This window comes from Dromiciops gliroides, chromosome X, assembly GCF_019393635.1.
Source record: "Dromiciops gliroides isolate mDroGli1 chromosome X, mDroGli1.pri, whole genome shotgun sequence".
Classification (NCBI taxonomy): Eukaryota; Metazoa; Chordata; class Mammalia; order Microbiotheria; family Microbiotheriidae; genus Dromiciops; species Dromiciops gliroides.
This window is the reverse complement of record NC_057867.1, coordinates 4,332,102-4,347,859: the sequence shown is the minus strand read 5'-3', so window position 1 is coordinate 4,347,859 and position 15,758 is coordinate 4,332,102. Positions and strand designations below refer to the sequence as shown.

General features: G+C 55.9%; 1 protein-coding gene across 2 annotated transcripts in view; it reads right to left on the bottom strand.

Moving 5' to 3' along the window:
• SHROOM4 (shroom family member 4) overlaps positions 1–15,758 on the bottom strand; it is a 129,061-nt gene that overhangs the window by 11,810 nt on the left and 101,493 nt on the right. For both annotated transcript variants that reach the window (XM_043974886.1, XM_043974887.1), the window contains exons 3-5: positions 11,532–11,669; positions 7,706–10,019; positions 5,052–5,113 (exon numbers count right to left, since the gene is read on the bottom strand). In XM_043974886.1, the coding sequence (XP_043830821.1) occupies positions 5,052–5,113; positions 7,706–10,019; positions 11,532–11,669 (2,514 nt within the window). The remainder of the gene's footprint in view (positions 1–5,051; positions 5,114–7,705; positions 10,020–11,531; positions 11,670–15,758) is intronic.

Below are 15,758 nucleotides of genomic sequence, written 5' to 3'. Positions count from 1 at the left end.
TACTCAGGGGCACATGGAGAGCTGTGACCTAGATGGGAGGGTACGAATTTTCCAGACCCAGTGAGTGCTGAGCTCTCTAGCCCAGTGCTTACGGATCTATCTGTCCTCATCCTCACCCTGTGCTCAGCAGCAACTTTATTCATGATTTAGGGAAGCCACAGACAGCTTGTTTATCCAATTTGTGGGTGACATGGCCCAGGAGGGAGCACTAACCCGCTGGATGACAGAACAAGGTTCCCCAAATATCTTAACAGACCAAAATGAAGAAGCTGAAAGAAACATCACAGGCACGAATGTCAAATCCTACACTTGGGTCCAAAGAGTCATCTGCACAAGTACAAGGATAGGGGAGACAGGCCAGGAAACAGATCCTGTGAAAGGGAGTTGGGGATTTTAGTAGTTGGCAAATCAATGGCCAAAACACGGGGGAAGAAGCCCAGAACATTCCATTAGGGCCCCAATGGGTCTGTGATCTCACGGAGGGCAGAAATCGCCTCTGCTACTCCAGGTTCTTGTCCTGGTCCCAGCTGCTCACCTCCATCCTGAAGTCAGCCACACTCGGGCCACCTGCCAGCCTGCCTTCCCTCCACCAGTGGGAGCTCCTTCTTTTTGTTTGCCCCTTCCCTGGCATTTCAGGCCTCTCCTCATGCCCAAGCCTCAGGCAGCCAACTCGGAACAAGGACTGTGACTGGAAGCTTGTGTTCACTTCTGGGTCCCACAATTCAACAAGGGCATTGAGAAGTGCCATGGGGACAGACTGTTGCCATCAGACTCAAGAACTGAGGGGTCACGTTCTAGATTACTTGAAGGAACTGGAAAGGTTTAAGAGATTCAACTGCAGAAGAGCTTGCCATTTGCCCATCAGGAGTGTTTAGGTTCCCAGAGTGCCTGGCCCAGGACCAGAGCAGGGACTAAATCAATCCTTACTGAATTGTTGAAATGAATGAAAGCTGGTCAAATGGGTGGGCAGGTACCATACCCCTCCAGGGAAGTATGCTCCTTCATTCAAAGGCATCAGAGCAGGGAGCAGCTAGGTGGCACAGTGGTTAAAGCACCGGCCCTGGATTCAGGAGGACCTGAGTTCAAATCCGGCCTCAGACACTTGACACTACCTACCTATGTGACCCTGGGCAAGTCACTTAACCCTCATTGCCTTGCAAAAGAAAAAAAGGCATTCTTTAAGCACCCACTATGTACCAGAATGACCAACCGATTAACTGCCAGACCCTGTCCTGGACCAAGACAAAAGCAACACAGGCCCTGCCCTCAAGAAGCAGACATCGCATGTACAAAATAACCTCGTGGCAGGGTTGGGAGGAGGGAGGTTCATGCAAAAACAATAATGGCAACTAACATTTACATAGCGTCTGATGGCCCACAACTCACTGAAATAGTGCAGAAAGCGGCATTTCAAAGTAAGGCTAGAAGGAGGTGGAGACTGGGGACTGGTGGATGCAAAGGCATGGAGATGGTAGATGAGGCAGCAAGGAGGGCTGGCTCCTAGAGCTGGTGAAGGGGATGAAGGGCAGCTTGGAATGCTCCCAGATGTGGAGCATTGGCCTTAGCCTTGGGGGAATCACTTTGGCAGCTGAGTAGGGAGAGACCAGAGGCCAGGAAACTGATTAGGAGACCATCACAATTGTCCAGGTGAAAGGAGGTGGGGCCTGGACTAGGGCAGTGGCCCTGGGCGGGAGAAGAGCTATACATGAGACACGTTGTGAAGACCTCGAGACCGTTGGCATTGTGGAGTGAAGCCCTCTGTGGTTCGGCCACCATATATCTGCCCTAAGCACAGGGTGCCCTGGGACAAGGGGGTGACAAGGCAGCCTCCAAAGGGCAGCCTGCTCATCACGGCCTCCCCACTGGCCCACTGGTGCTCTCAGGCCAAAAGCTGGATGCGTCTAATTTTGCTGAGTGGCTCAAGTGGGCAGGCAGTGGCTTCCCTTGAAAGGAAAGCTCCCAACCAGCTGTGACCAAGTTCTGATTTCTGCCTCTGGCTCCCTGCTGTGCCAGTTGTGGCCCTCATGGGAATCCTACCCAGGCTCCCATCCTTCCCCTTTAGCATTCATGAGGGAGGGCCCGGGCCTTTCTTGGAGCTGACCAAGCAGCCCCTATGGGCTGCCACCATCCTGCTGGAATACCCAGTGGCTGACCAACAGAAGAAGAAAAGCCCAATGAAACAAACCGCCAAGGGACAGAGGAGGAGGCAGTGGAGGCAGCTCCAGGACAGCAAAGGGGAGAGAAAGCTCCTGATGCCAAAAGGAAAACTGACAGAGCAGCCAAGGGAAGGGCACTGAGCTGGCTTTTGTTGGGAAAACGGATTCTCACAGTTGGTGTCAAGGTGGACTCCATTCCCAGGCTCAGAGCTCACTGCCACTTTTTTTCCCCAACCCCAACTGGGGTTTGCACCCCAGGGAAGAAAGGAGGTATAGCCAGTTTGGTGGTACAATGCAGAGAGTGGGCAGGAGGGAGGAAGACCTGAGTTTGAATCCTACTTCAAGCACTATGTAAGACCCTGGTAAAGTCACTTAACCTCTATAAAATGAAGCCAATGATTTGGCCTACTTTCCAGGGTTGTGGTGAGGCTCCCATAAGATATGGTATGCCAAGTTCTGTGCAAAACTTGAAGGTGCTGTTGAAATGCTCACCATGGCTGTGATGATGAATCAAAGGCCTACCCACAACCCCCTTGCTTAAATGTGACTGAGCTTAGATCCTTCTGTCCTGTCAGCCTCAGGACCTAGACTGCCAATATCTGCTTGGGCCTGATCTACAGGTGGAAATCAGGACCCAAAGTGTTCACAAGGCCTAGATCTTAGGAGGCAAAGTTCTCTGGGCCTGAGGCCCCCGATTGCAACCTGTGGCTCATCAGGAATCCCCTCCCATCATTGCCGTTCAGGAGGAGAGAGCCCAGCACCTCCCCAGGAAGCCCTGAACACTCAGGGACCACTCTAATCATTGGGTAGCACCTCAGCAGTCCTGAGTTCGAGCCTAGACCCACCTCTCTGTCCCTTCCTCCCACTGCTCCTAGCTTTGCCCTCTGGGGCCAAGCAGAGCGAGGTGAATCCCCCTTCTACAAGAAGGCCTTCAGTCCATTTCCTTCCTCCCGGTACGGAGGAAGAGGGGTTTCTGGGCTGCCAAGGCTAGGAATCTCAGGGACCTATTCCCCTCCCTTCTTGGGGCTCCAATCTATAGGTTCCCCAGGGCTTGTCTCCAGCCCAGTCCTGGGGCTCACCTCCTGTTTCCCTCCTTCCTCTCCCCAACCACCTTCACCCCTGCTCCTCATTTCCTTGGTCCTTCTACTGGCACTGCTAGCTGCCTACCCACCATGCCACAAGTCTTGCCCACCCTGGCTTCTGCAATCAGACATTACTCTGATTCTTCTCTGTTCTCTGCTTCTTTCCTTGGCTCTACCAGCAGCTCTCACCACTGCCTCCAACTCACAGCCAATAATAACAGTCAAGAAACATTGATTAAGTGCCCACCATGTGCCAGGTACTGTGCTAAGGACTGGGGAATACAAGTATGGACAAAGAAAGATAATCTTTGGCCAAGTCTGCCTTCCTCATTTTAACTCCCCCCCCCCCCCAGACCACATATGCCCCTCAGTCCTCAAGTTTTGTCCACTTGTTCTCCAGAACTTCCCCCACTGCTGCCTCCTGCTCTGTCACCACCTAAATCCAGGGCCTCATCACTACCTGACCCACCACCCATGCTATGATCCTCAAACAGTCCTTGGATGATTTCGTGGCTTGGTCCAAAAAGCTTTCCATGGATCCCCGGCTCCTCCTTCACGATCTAGTGTCAACTTGCTCATCCTGGTTCCCCAGGGTGATTTTCTAATCCCGTGTCACACTTGTCTCCTTCCTGGTCCGTGGCAAAGACATGGCTATCCCCACCCTGGGCCCTCTGCTCAAACTGTTCCTCCTCCTGGACGACCCATACTAATATGGTGGCTCACGTATCTTTAGCACCATCAGGCCTAAAAGGTGCTTTTCCCACAATACCACTGGGCATTAATGAGTGTATGTATTATTGTCCCATTCATTTAAAGATGAGGAAACTGAGGCACTGAGAGGAGCAGTGAGCTGTCTGTGGTCACACAGATAATATGTGTCAGGCCCCTGGACTCTTACCTTGTCCATGAAGCCATTCCAGAGTATTCCAGCCCCCAGGCATCTCAGCTCTCTCCTTTGGGGGCTCATGGGACTTCTCGTCCTTATTTTTCCTTTGATGCTCAGCACACAAAGGCCTCCTGGGCTGTTTGCACATTTCTTCTGTTCTCAACCTGCATCCCCAAGTAGACTGGGAGCTCCCTGAGGGCAGCCTCACCTTCTCTCACACAAACTCACAGGGTAGTGCAAGTGTGCTAGGGTTGGGCTTCTCTCTCTCTCTCTCTCTCTCACACACACACACACACACACACACACCCCTCTGAGACCTTGCACATGTCCCCAAAGCATATACCCTCAAGAAACTGGGAACAGGGCTTCCCTGGGGAGGAGAGGGCTGATGGGATGAAGAAACAGATACTCTCTTAAACAGTTGTAGGAGGCCACAAGATCTACTGCAAAGGGCTCCCTACTGGGAAGGAGGCAATCCCCTCACCCAGTCTAGCTGCAGGGTTGGCATGGGCCTCCTGTTCTCCTCAGCACTAAAAGGCATGGACAAGGAGGACAGGTGTGCCCGCCTGCTCTGGGGCCTCCTGGGCAGGGTCCCCTGAAAGTGTCGCCTTTTCCCACCTTCCAGCTGGCAGAGAGAGCAGATGCCAGGCCCGAAGCAGCCATAGCTTTGTTGTGCTTTCTAAGCTTCCCCTCTGACCCCAAGCTATCCCTGTAGCACCCAAATAAAGCTCCAATTTGGGCTGTTCCTGGATGCCCCGTTGGGCTCCCTTGCCCCCTCCTGCTGTTCATTCCTTGGGGCAGTGGGTCAGGCTAGAGGATCCTGGTAGCACCAGGGGAGGGGTCATAAGCTCAGCCAACTGGCCGGCCTGATACCTGAACCATCCCAGAGACATCCCCGGGCCAGAGGTTCACTCATATGCCACCTACCTCACAGGCTGGCCGGCCTTCCTGGTGATCTTTGCCGATTCCCATTCATCTGCAGAAACTTCCTACAAAAAAGACTCTGACAAATTAGGGAGCCTGGCTCTTGTCTGATGCCTCCTCAGGCTAGAAGCGACCACCCACTCCAGCCCTGGAGGGGCCCAGGGCCTGCTCTACCTCCATGGTGGGGCACGCCATGCAGAGCCTGAGAGGGAAGGCGCTTGCGGACTGGGACCTCGTGGCCTGGGGGCCTGGCAGGGCCCCCTCTCTCCACCCCCTCAGAAGCCCTGCCCCAAACCAGTTGGGCATGTTTGCTGTTTGCTATTTGCTGTTTGCTGTTTGCTGTTTGCTCTGGCTCTCAGTGCCCCCAGCCCTCCAGCCTCACCAGCAACTGCACAGGGAACACTAGGGCCACTGGAAAAGGCCTTTGGCTACAAAGGGCCAAGATGCCAGCCTGGAGGCATCTGTCTCTTGGCTGTGAGGACTGCCTGTGGGCTCCCTTACTCTCCTGCTGGCTGTGGGTGGACCGGGGCCTTGCCCCTTTTCGCTGGTTTACCGAAGATCTAGAAACTGTGGGGATGTCAGCCTGGCCCCCTTTCTCAAGCCAAAGCTCTGTGGGTACAAGACCTGGGGTTGAATCCTGCCTCTCAACACTGCCTCACCTCCTGGGCTGCCTCACTTTCCCAAAGGCTTTGGGAAAGGCAGGGGTTCAACTAAGGCCTCCAGAGGGCTCTCCCAACTACAGATGCAAGATCTTGGGACTTAGCATTCTTCTGGCCAGGTGCTTCTAGGCTACCAGCTCCCTGGTTTGCCCTCCACACTCCCCATTGCCTGCACTCCACCCTGCCCACCTCCAGGCAGGTTCCCTTGGGCCTCATTTCCTCTAGCTGGCTCAGTTCCTTCCTACAAACTCCCACTGAGCTCATTTTCCATCCTCAGAACCCCAGAATAATGGAGCTGGCTAAGACCTTGGAGGGCCCACTTTGCAGACGAGGAAACCAAGGCCCAAAGGGGGAAGTGAGTCCCCAATGGTCTCTGGCTTCAGGCCTCCTACCTCACTCCCTTATACAGGTGTGACTTACAAGCACCATTTCTTTCTCTCACTATTCCCATGATTCTGTACTTCACATGGCAAGGCAAGGCAAAGCAGGACAACGAGCATTTGCTAAGCACCTACTGTGAGCACTGGGGGGACAAAGAAAGGCCCAGTGAGGAGGATCACCTACACCCACATATGAACAGAAGAATGTGGAGGTGATCTTAGAGGAAGGCCAACTCAGAACTTTGCTGTTGTGACCTTAGGCAAGTCATTTCCCTTCCCCAGCATGACTTTTGTTTCCACCACCAGAAAATGAGGCTGGATCAGATGACCTTTGATGTCCTTTCCAGTGCTATGCCCATGATTCTAGTGTGTCGATTCCCAACAGTGGGGCCCCAATTTCCCATCTCCAATGCCCTGTCTGCCCCCTAGGTCCTACCCCACAACCTGCTGCCCTCCCTCCCAGGCCTCCCCAACCTGCCTGTACTCCTTCAAGCCATAAAGCCCAGGGTTCCACAGGTGCTAGTGGGGACAGTGGGAGGCAATAGAAATTCTGTCCTATGGGAACTCAGGGCCCCATTTTGTGTTCCTCCAGGCAAGTGGCAGCAGCCCACCACAGTGAGTAATCTTCACAGCAGAAGCCTAAGGCAGCCACGCTTCCTAGTTGAGCTTCCCATTCCTCCCCATGTTCTGAGAAGGCAGACCCCCTTCCCTGGGCAGGGGTACCCAGAGGGCCAGGATGGAAAAGGGACCAGAGCCCTAACAGGGTCCTCCCAATTCTCTGGGTTGGGCCAATTCAATGAGGCCCAAGCTGACTGGTGGGTGGGTCAGGTCATTTGGGCCACTTTCTCCTCCATAATACATAGTGCAGAAGGGCACACCCTTTGCTATGGTGGCTGATGATTCTTAAGGACAAGTTTTCTTGGCCCTAGGGCTTGGCTGCCACTTGCCTCTCCAATCAGCTCTTGACACCATCCATCCACGTCCCACCCAAGCCTTTGGCAACCTCTCCCTCCTGCAGCAACTGTCTCACAAATCAAGAGAAGCTGAGCCAACAGCTCCTTGCAAATTAAAAAAATTAAAACAAAACAAAAAAAAAAGCTGTTGCCACCCGTGGTTGAATGCGGCTCTGGCACTGTGGCTGCCTGAGCTGGGCACTGTGCTCGGGGGCCCAGCCCTTGACTGCACTGCCCCCTCCATCCCCACAATGCGGTCCCTTCTGGTGCAGAAGACAGATTGCTCTACTAGGCCAGTGCCAAGCCTATGGGCCAAGGTGGCCAAGAGAGACAAGGAACAAGCCCTCCCCCAGGGGTTCCAGGACAAGGTGGAGCTTCATCCCACCCACTGTCACAAGAACCCCAAGCGGTGCCCGAGAAGATAGACAGACACAGGGATGGGCTACCCAGGCAACCCTGGACAACTGTCTGGGACAGGAAGGAACACGGCCTGCCTGAATGCCTTAGTAGAGAGTGGAAGTGGGGAAGCTGCTGGGAATGAGTCACCCTGAGGAGCGAGGGCTGGGCAGAGGGAAGCAGGAAGGAGAGCAGACACATAAGCCCAAGCCTCAGTTGGCAGTGGGCAAAGAGCACCCCCAACCCACTTTAACAGGCTCGCTACTGACCTTTAGTGAGGAATTTCGGGCTTTCCAGAAAGAGCTGCTTTCTTCCCCAACCTTGTGCTGGGGACCGGGGTGACAACAGGCTGTACAGCGAGCCCATTGCTGGTGGTGGCAGTGATGGTTCCGGTGGCCGCTGAGCAGGCTTCTCTTCAGCAGGACGGGGCAGCAGTTGCATGTGTCATGGCCCACGGCTCCCTGAATGCCACATGAGTAGGAGCAGGGCCGGAGACACTCGAACTCCCCACAGTGTGCCAGGGGCTGGTAACACACAGGCTGCTCCAGCTCCTTGTTCACAAAGCATTCTGGGAAAGGGGCTGCCTCAGGGGGCAGGGAGGCAGAAGAATGATAAGCTTGGTCCACTGAGTGGCGCCTCAGATCCCTGCAGCCCACTCCCACTGGTGGGAAGGCAGGTGGCTCGAGCGGTTTTGGCCTGAGAGTAAAGGGTTTACTGTGTCCAAGGGATGAAGCTGGTGGCGGCAAGGACTTGCTGGTGTCTTCAAAAAACTTCTTCCTATCAGCAAAAGGCACAAAGATGCCCTCGTCCCCAGAAGGGCCACCTGGCTCCTCACTCAGGTTTGGAACCTCGCCTGGGACTGGTGTCAGTTGAGGCTGTAGTTTTCGCTCTGGGGACCACCTCCAGCGGCCTCCCCGAACCCCAGGTTGGGGCCTGGGCTTGGAAGGGCCATGTCCAGGAGCTTTGCACCATGGGTGGAGCCCAGCTGCAGGCTGCCACGGCCTTTGGCCAGGGCCCTCCAGAGGGGTCCTCAGTTCTCGGCCTTCTGTTGCCTGGCTCAGGCACTCTGAGGATCTGGCCCTCAGCATGTTACCATTGAGTCGTGTCTGGTTGGAGAAGTGGTCTCCTGGGCTGGGCAGCCTCTGGTGAGCCTCCGCTGCAGGTGACTGCGGAGGGGTGGGCAGAGGTGGGGAGGCCCTAGGGGTGGCAGGAGCTGGGGGCTGAGGAGCCAGTGCAGCTGCAGGGGGTGGAGGCCTTGGGACCTCCTCAGCAGGCTCCTCTGTCTCCTCCACGGGCTCTGGCTCCTCCTTGTCGCCCTTGATCTTCTGCAGCTGGGCCTTCCTTCTCTGGATCTCATTGCGCAGGTTGGTGGCAAAGCGCTCGCTGCGGCGCCTCGGCTGGGCAGAGCGGTAGCGCGTCCCGCTGCTCCTTCGGATGCCTCCCGGGCGGCCGCTCTTGGCCTCCAAGCCCTCGTCGGAGCTGGACTGCGGACGAGCATCCTCCAGACCAGAGAGCTGGCTGGTGGCAGCTTCGCTGGAGGGCCCACAGGGAGTGGGGCTGCTCTGACCCGAGATTTCTGAGGCCAGCAGCCTCTTCTCACCAGGCTTATTTGGGGCTTCTGCCACTGGATGGCAAGGGCTTTTCTGTTCCAGCTGGGCACTGTGGAGGGGGGACAGGGTCCAGTGATGCCCCTCTTGCCTGGCCTGCAGCTCAGCCCCTTCACTGTCCCCATCCCTCTCAACACCGAGGTGCAGCGAGCGGATCTGGGAGGCCAGCAGCTGCTCAGGAGCACTGTGACGGTGGCCCGTCAGCCCAGCAAGGTGGGCAGCAATGGCTGCCTCTTCCTCTTCAGTCTCTCCAGCGGGGCTGCTGGACACTGGGGGCTCTTCCATGACTTGGTCCTGACCAGGCCACCCTGTGCTCTGAGGGCCAGGATCACAGTACTCCTTCCAGGGGCCCTCGTGGGACTCTAGGGCCTGGCTACAGGGGCAGCAGGGCCCAGTGGAGAGGCCTGAGGAGAGCAGGGTCTCAGGGTTCCACCGCTCCTTCAGGTATAAGGCAACACCAGGCACTGAGGCCCTCCGCTTCTCTGTCTGGTGGAACTGGGCCTTGGAGGCCCGAAGGCTGTCCCGCCTTACTGGAGGCTGGGGAGGACCTGTGGGGGCCACAGGAACTTGGGCAGGGCCAGAGAGAGGACCCTCCTGGGGGCCGGGTGAAGGCTGGGACCTGGGTGTCTGGTGATCTGATGGCCCTGTGGCCCCAAGGGTCTCGGCCCCACTGGGGCCCGAGTGTAGGTAGAGACTGTTTTGGGCATTGGGCGGCCCAAGGCCTGGCGGGCTGCAATCTGAGGCTGCCGTCTCCTCTGGCCGCAGGGGGAGGGCATAGTCTGATGCGCTGGAGCCCGCAGAGAAGGAGCTGTAGGCCGAGTCCCGCTGACTCTGATACGTGCTCTGCTCCACAGGGGAGACACGGCCTTCTTGATACACTTGGCTGGGCTGCTCCAGGCTTTCCATGCTGCCAATGGAGCTGCTCTTTTCAGTGCTACCGTGGCGGGACAGCGGGCACCACTGCATGCACAGGTCACTGAGGAAACAGAGAAGAGGGGTGCTCAGAGGTGTAAGGGCCAGGAAGGACACATTCTGAGGTGGACTCACTAAAATGCAAGGTCCAGTCTGGGCAGTGGGAGCTGAAAGGCAAGAGTGTCAACACTAGAACCACAAGGCCTGCTCAGGCATAAGTCTGGGCTCAGTGACCTTAAGCACTTCTCTGAACCTCAGTTTCTTAATCTCTCAAATGGAAATAATAACCCTTGTATTCCCTCCCTTCCCCACCCTCACACCCACCCCCCATTCATACTGCTCCAGCCTTACTGGTGACTGAAGAAGGGACCTTAGTAACTGGGAAAGACAGGGATAGATCCACAGGAGAAGGGAAAGGCAAAGAGAACAGATGAAGCGATGGTGGAAGGAGGGGGACGGAGGACAGAGACAAACAGTCTGACGCCACTGGGTCAGAGGACATACACAGCAGGAGGGTAAAAGAGGCTGAGCGTGGGAGAGTGAAAGGCCAGGGGGCACACGTCCTCCCATGGTCCTCCCTTCCCTGTGAGCCAACGATCTCCTGGCTCAGTGCTGAGGTGTGTAGGCCGTCCCCTGACCCTCATGGCCTTTGTAAATGGGGGACAGTGACAGCCATGCTCCTGCGTGGGAGTCCTTAGTGGGGGCACATTTTCTCCTTCTCTGTCACCAGGCCCATGGACACCCTTGTCACCTCTTACCCTGGGCCCCTTAGGGGAAAAGCCTCGGCAGGCTGTCAGAAAGAGCACTGAGCTCCAGGACCTGGATCTTGGGGTGGGGGAGGCCCAACCAGCCGGCTCCTAAGTGCAGAAAATCTGGCTACCCATTCCATCCCTCTCTGACAGCTGCCAATCATGTGACTCCAGGCATACCCCTTCACCTGCCCACATAGCCTCTCCCCACTACAGCTCACCAAAAGAAAGAAAAGGTTACTGGGCCAGAGCACTCCGAAGGAGCTTCTCTAAAGCCCAGCTCATGGCTCAAGAGCCTCCAGGCATCACCAACAGCCCCTTCCTGGCTCCTGGCCAAAGGCACACCTTTTCCCTTGGCTTTTGCAGGGACTTCCAGCAAGCAAAGCCCCGTCCCCCTCTCTGCCTCATTTCCCAGACAGCCAAAGGCTTCCCAGCCACAGCCTCGATGCTGTACATTACTCCAGAGATTGTGAGATTGAGGAGGGTCCTCAGACACCAACAAGTCCAGTCCCCTCATTTTACAGGGGAAGAAACAGGCCCAGCAAGGCTGGCCGAGCAACTCCCTCAAGCCAGGTGCTTTGACCCCAAAGCTTTTGACCCCACCCATCCCTGCCTCCCCTTCCCTGATACACTCTTTTGACAGATAAGGAACCTGAAGCTCAGGGGGGCCACAGGATTCTCCCAGCAGGACAAAGCTGAGAATCCAAGCCAGAGCAGAATGCTGATCCCATGCTGGGATCTAGAACATGTGGCCCCCAGGGACTGTCAGGCATAGGCTCTCAGCCAAGGGGCACTACTTACCAAGGGAGGGACCAAGTGGCACTCACCTGGTGTCACAGCCCGAATGCCAGGATAAGCTGAAGGGGTCCTCAGGAAAGTTCATGGCGGCAGCCGCCGCCTCAGAACGCCCCTCCAGCAGCTTGGCCATGTGCCATGAATGCGGCCTGGCCAGGGGGGTGGCTCTCCTGCCAACAAGAAGAGGGAGGAAGTTAGCCTGGGGAGTTGGGGCTGAAATCACTTCCCAAGCAGTTTCCGGCCCACCCCACCTCCCTTCTCCACATGCATGAGGATGCCTTGGGAGGAGGGGGCAGCCTGGCAGGATGGCCCGGCTAGCCTCGTCTTCAGCCTTCAGCCTTCAGGTGGCCACTGCGCAAGCTGCTTCCCCCGGCTAGGGAGAAAGCCATCTGGCCAGGCCCTTGAGAGGAAATGAACCTGGGGCTCAAGGAGGCCTCAGAAGAAGACTTGTGAAGATCGGCCCCTCCCTGCCTGCCCCAGGCCCCTCAGCCGCCTCCAAAACCCAAGCAAGAGCCAGGGTCCCCCAGAGGCAGCATCACCTGATACCCAAACTTCAAAAGGGGAGGGGGCATCCCAGCCACCCTCCAGGCCAACCAAAAGCCACAGTAAGGGGGCCCCAGCCTCTGCTCATAGATCTTCAGGGGCTGCGCCCCCCTCTAGGGGTGGGCTCTGCCCATGAGAATGTCATTCATGGTACGTGGCCCATATCTACCTTTTCCAACTCCCCCCACCCTCCCCAACCCCCATCCCTGCTCCTGGTTCTGCTCCCAGGGCCAAGGAAGACACGACAGCTTATCCAAATCTTTTCCGAAGACCATACTGTCCCCCTGAGTGTTTGCTTCTCCAAGTCAAACACGCCTAGCCCCTCCAAGTGAGGCTGCTGCTGTGTATTTCTCAGGAGGCCCCAGCCCCACTGCCTTCTGCAGCATCTACTGCCCCAAATGTGGAAGTCTGAACAGGGCAGGGGCTGTAGAACTGTCGTCAGCCTCACTCTGGACCCTTGGCCTCTCTCAGTGCAGCTTGGGAGCACCCACTCATGTTGGAACCCTGCAAACATGCACACGCAACACACATGTGCACACATGCGCACACGGGCACACATACACTGCCCCAGCTCAGTCATGGATGATAAGAAAAGGGCTTTCAGCCCAACTTCCTTTCACCGGACAAGGTGCACTGATATGCTGACAGCCAATCTGGTGTCGGTCTGATACTGTGTGCTGGATCAGTAGCACAGGACACCTTTGCCAGAGTAGTACCAGACAAAACACATGGTGGCTGGTGGGGATAGAGTCTAGGACCACGAATGGAGCAGGAGGGGATCTCAGAGAATATCAAGTCCAGCTCCTCCTTCCACGAAGGCCTCATTTGCTGAAGCCCAGGGAGAAGAGTCAGCTAAGGTCACACTGGAAGTGCACAGCAGACCAACAATTGGAATCCAGGTCCTCTGACCTGAAATTCAGCCCTCTTTCCACTGTACCATACAATGATGTGGTCTGTAGCCACTTCCAGAGGTGAGGGGAAGGTAGGCATGCAAGGCCCAGCTGGTGGGAAATGCCTTCCCAAGGTGCCAAGGAGTACCTGGGGAGGTGGTCACAGAGAGACCCGAAGGGTCTGGAGAAAAGGGAGGGCCCTTGCAGAGGAAAATGGGGGGATTTGGGCAAGAGCCACTAGGGCCCAATGGCAAAATATGGAGTTCCAGAATCGGAATTTGAGGTCTGGCTCTGCGCTCCATTCACTGTGTGACCATGCTAGGCAAGGTGGGTGGAACCAGGCTGGTGAAGAGAAGACATGGAGTGGGCAAGAGGGCTGCCCTCGAGTGTTTGGAGGGTCATCCTATGAAGCAGGGACGTTTGGGCCCAGACAGCCAACCCAGGAGCAGTGGGAAGAAGCAGCCAAGAGGCCGGCTGAGGCTGGTCATTGTAACAAACTTCCCAATACTTAAAGCTGCCCCAGAGGGAAATGGACCATCTCCAGGGGAAGGGACCTCCCCCTACTGAAGGGCTTTGAACCTTGGGAAGGCTCACATAGTCTGGTGCAGAATGAAAAAGGGTTAAGCAGAAAAACAATTCATTTGAGTGCCCAAAGGGTTGCAGAAACACCAGGATTCTTATCAGCAAATACAGCAACAAGCCTGGCTTTGACAGGAGAGCGGCAGGACCCAGCCTTCCCCCTATAGAGGCTGGGGACTACGGGAGGAAGCAGCCACACATCATGAGGCACAGACAATCTCCTGGCTTGTTTGGTTTCACCACACTTTTTAGGCACAGATGAGAGTCCAAGTGAACATGGAATGCTGGGGAAGTAGCAACAATGGGGAAAAGCATCAATAGAATATTTCAGCCTTTACAAGGACACACATGCACGCACACACGCATACACACACACACACACACGCACACATGCACCATGCCCACTCCTGTCTCACCACATTTGCTTAGCTTGCCTGCGATGGCGTGGCTGAGGATCACAGGAACAAAGAGTTAGAGGCCTCATAGGTCACCTGGTACAAGGGAGGAAACTGAGTCCCAGAGAAGGTGGGAATGAGCCAGTGAGTGGCAGGACTGGGATTTGCTCTCTCTACTGCCCTACCCTGTCACCTGCCGTTACTGCCCCAGGCCTGGGATGGACTGACTGCACTGAGGGAGTCTGGAGTCTGGGCCCCACCCAGTTTTGCTGCTGGCTGGCCAGGCTCGTGGCTGAAAGCTGGGGGTGTGCAGGCTGCTGTCATTAGGCTGAGGCCTCCCAAATTCCAGCCCATCTGGGTTAGAAAGCCAGAGCCCCACCTGCTTTAGGGGGACTTCGGTATGACTGTTGTTTTCATTAGAGAAGATCCAAGCTCCCTGAGGAATGCTAAAGGAGACTCTTAAAACTGAGATCCAGCCAGAGCCTCAATCACCATCCCCGGGGGCGGGGGGGGGGGGCACCTCAGCCGTGGCCAGGTGGAGCTTGGTGAGGGGGCTTGCAGAGCTTCCCACTGTCCTCGACATGGATCAGGAGGGCTCAGGAGCCAGTTAACCCAGCCCCTTCCCCAGCATTTCAACAGCCCCATCTCCTTGGTTAGCACAGAGTCAAAGGAAGAACCGTTCAGAGCAGCTGAATGGGGCAGGGGCTGGGGACAGATCCCAGACAGCCCCTGAGGCCCAGAACCTCAGAGGTCCTGCTGCCCCAATTGGATCTGCCCAAGAATCCCCACTGTTAACACTGCCCCCTCCTCAAGTGGGCATCCGTCCTCTACACCTCCCGACTGGCTGCTATCTCTTGGTTGGCCTTTCCTTCCAGGGAGCCGCTATCTGTCTCTGCACCCATGTCCCCCCCGCCCCTGCCACTTCTGGTTCTGCCCTTGTTATGGGTCATTCTTCACCCCATCAAATACTTGTCTCCTAAATCTTCTTCTTTCCATATCAGTGAGCCTTAGTACCTTCAGCCAATCGTGTGGCAGAATCTCCAAACCAGAGTCCACTGTGCTCCTCTTCCTCTGGACACTTGTCTGGCTGGCGGCCCCCAGAAGAAATCTGACCAGGACAGAGGATAGAGATAGGGACTGACACATCCCTAATCCCAGCCCTCTGTCCTGGGCTGCGTTGGCATTGGCTTTCAGGAGTATCATATTGCACCAGATGTGTTTGCAGCCCATCATGGCCCGCAGATCTTTTTCAATCACTTTCATTTACTCTAGCTGTTCAGGTCTCTTGAGATCTATAGCCCTACTGTTCCTAGCATGGCCAGCAGAGAGGCCCAGGGGTCCCACAGACAGATCAGGAAAGTCCGTCAGCATCTTTTCTAACGGTGGCAGACAAATAAGGCAGGCTTGGCTTCCCCTAGACTCACAGAAACAGAGTGGACGTGTGTAGGTCAGAGGACATTCTTCAAGCTGCTCATGTGCTAGCAGCAGGAAGCTACCCAACAGGAGCTAAGGGTAAATACTTGAATCCTCCTAGCTGAGCATCACTGCCATCTCTGGGACTCAGTTTCTTCTTCTCTAAATCCTAGGCTTCTCAGGAGGGAGAAGGATAGGGATGGGGTCTAGACCTGCAACTTCACTGGGAAAGGGTACTCCCAGTGAGGAAAATCCCTCTACCAACACAGGTTGGCGCCTTCTCTGTAACTCTGGGTCGCAGGTGGCCAGGACAGAGATAAGGGTGAAGTAACTTGCCCAGGGTCAAACAATAAGGATGTGTCAGAGATGAGACTCAACCCCAGGGCTCACTGGTGTTGAGACCAGCTATCTGTGCCATACCATTGCTGCCTCACCATAA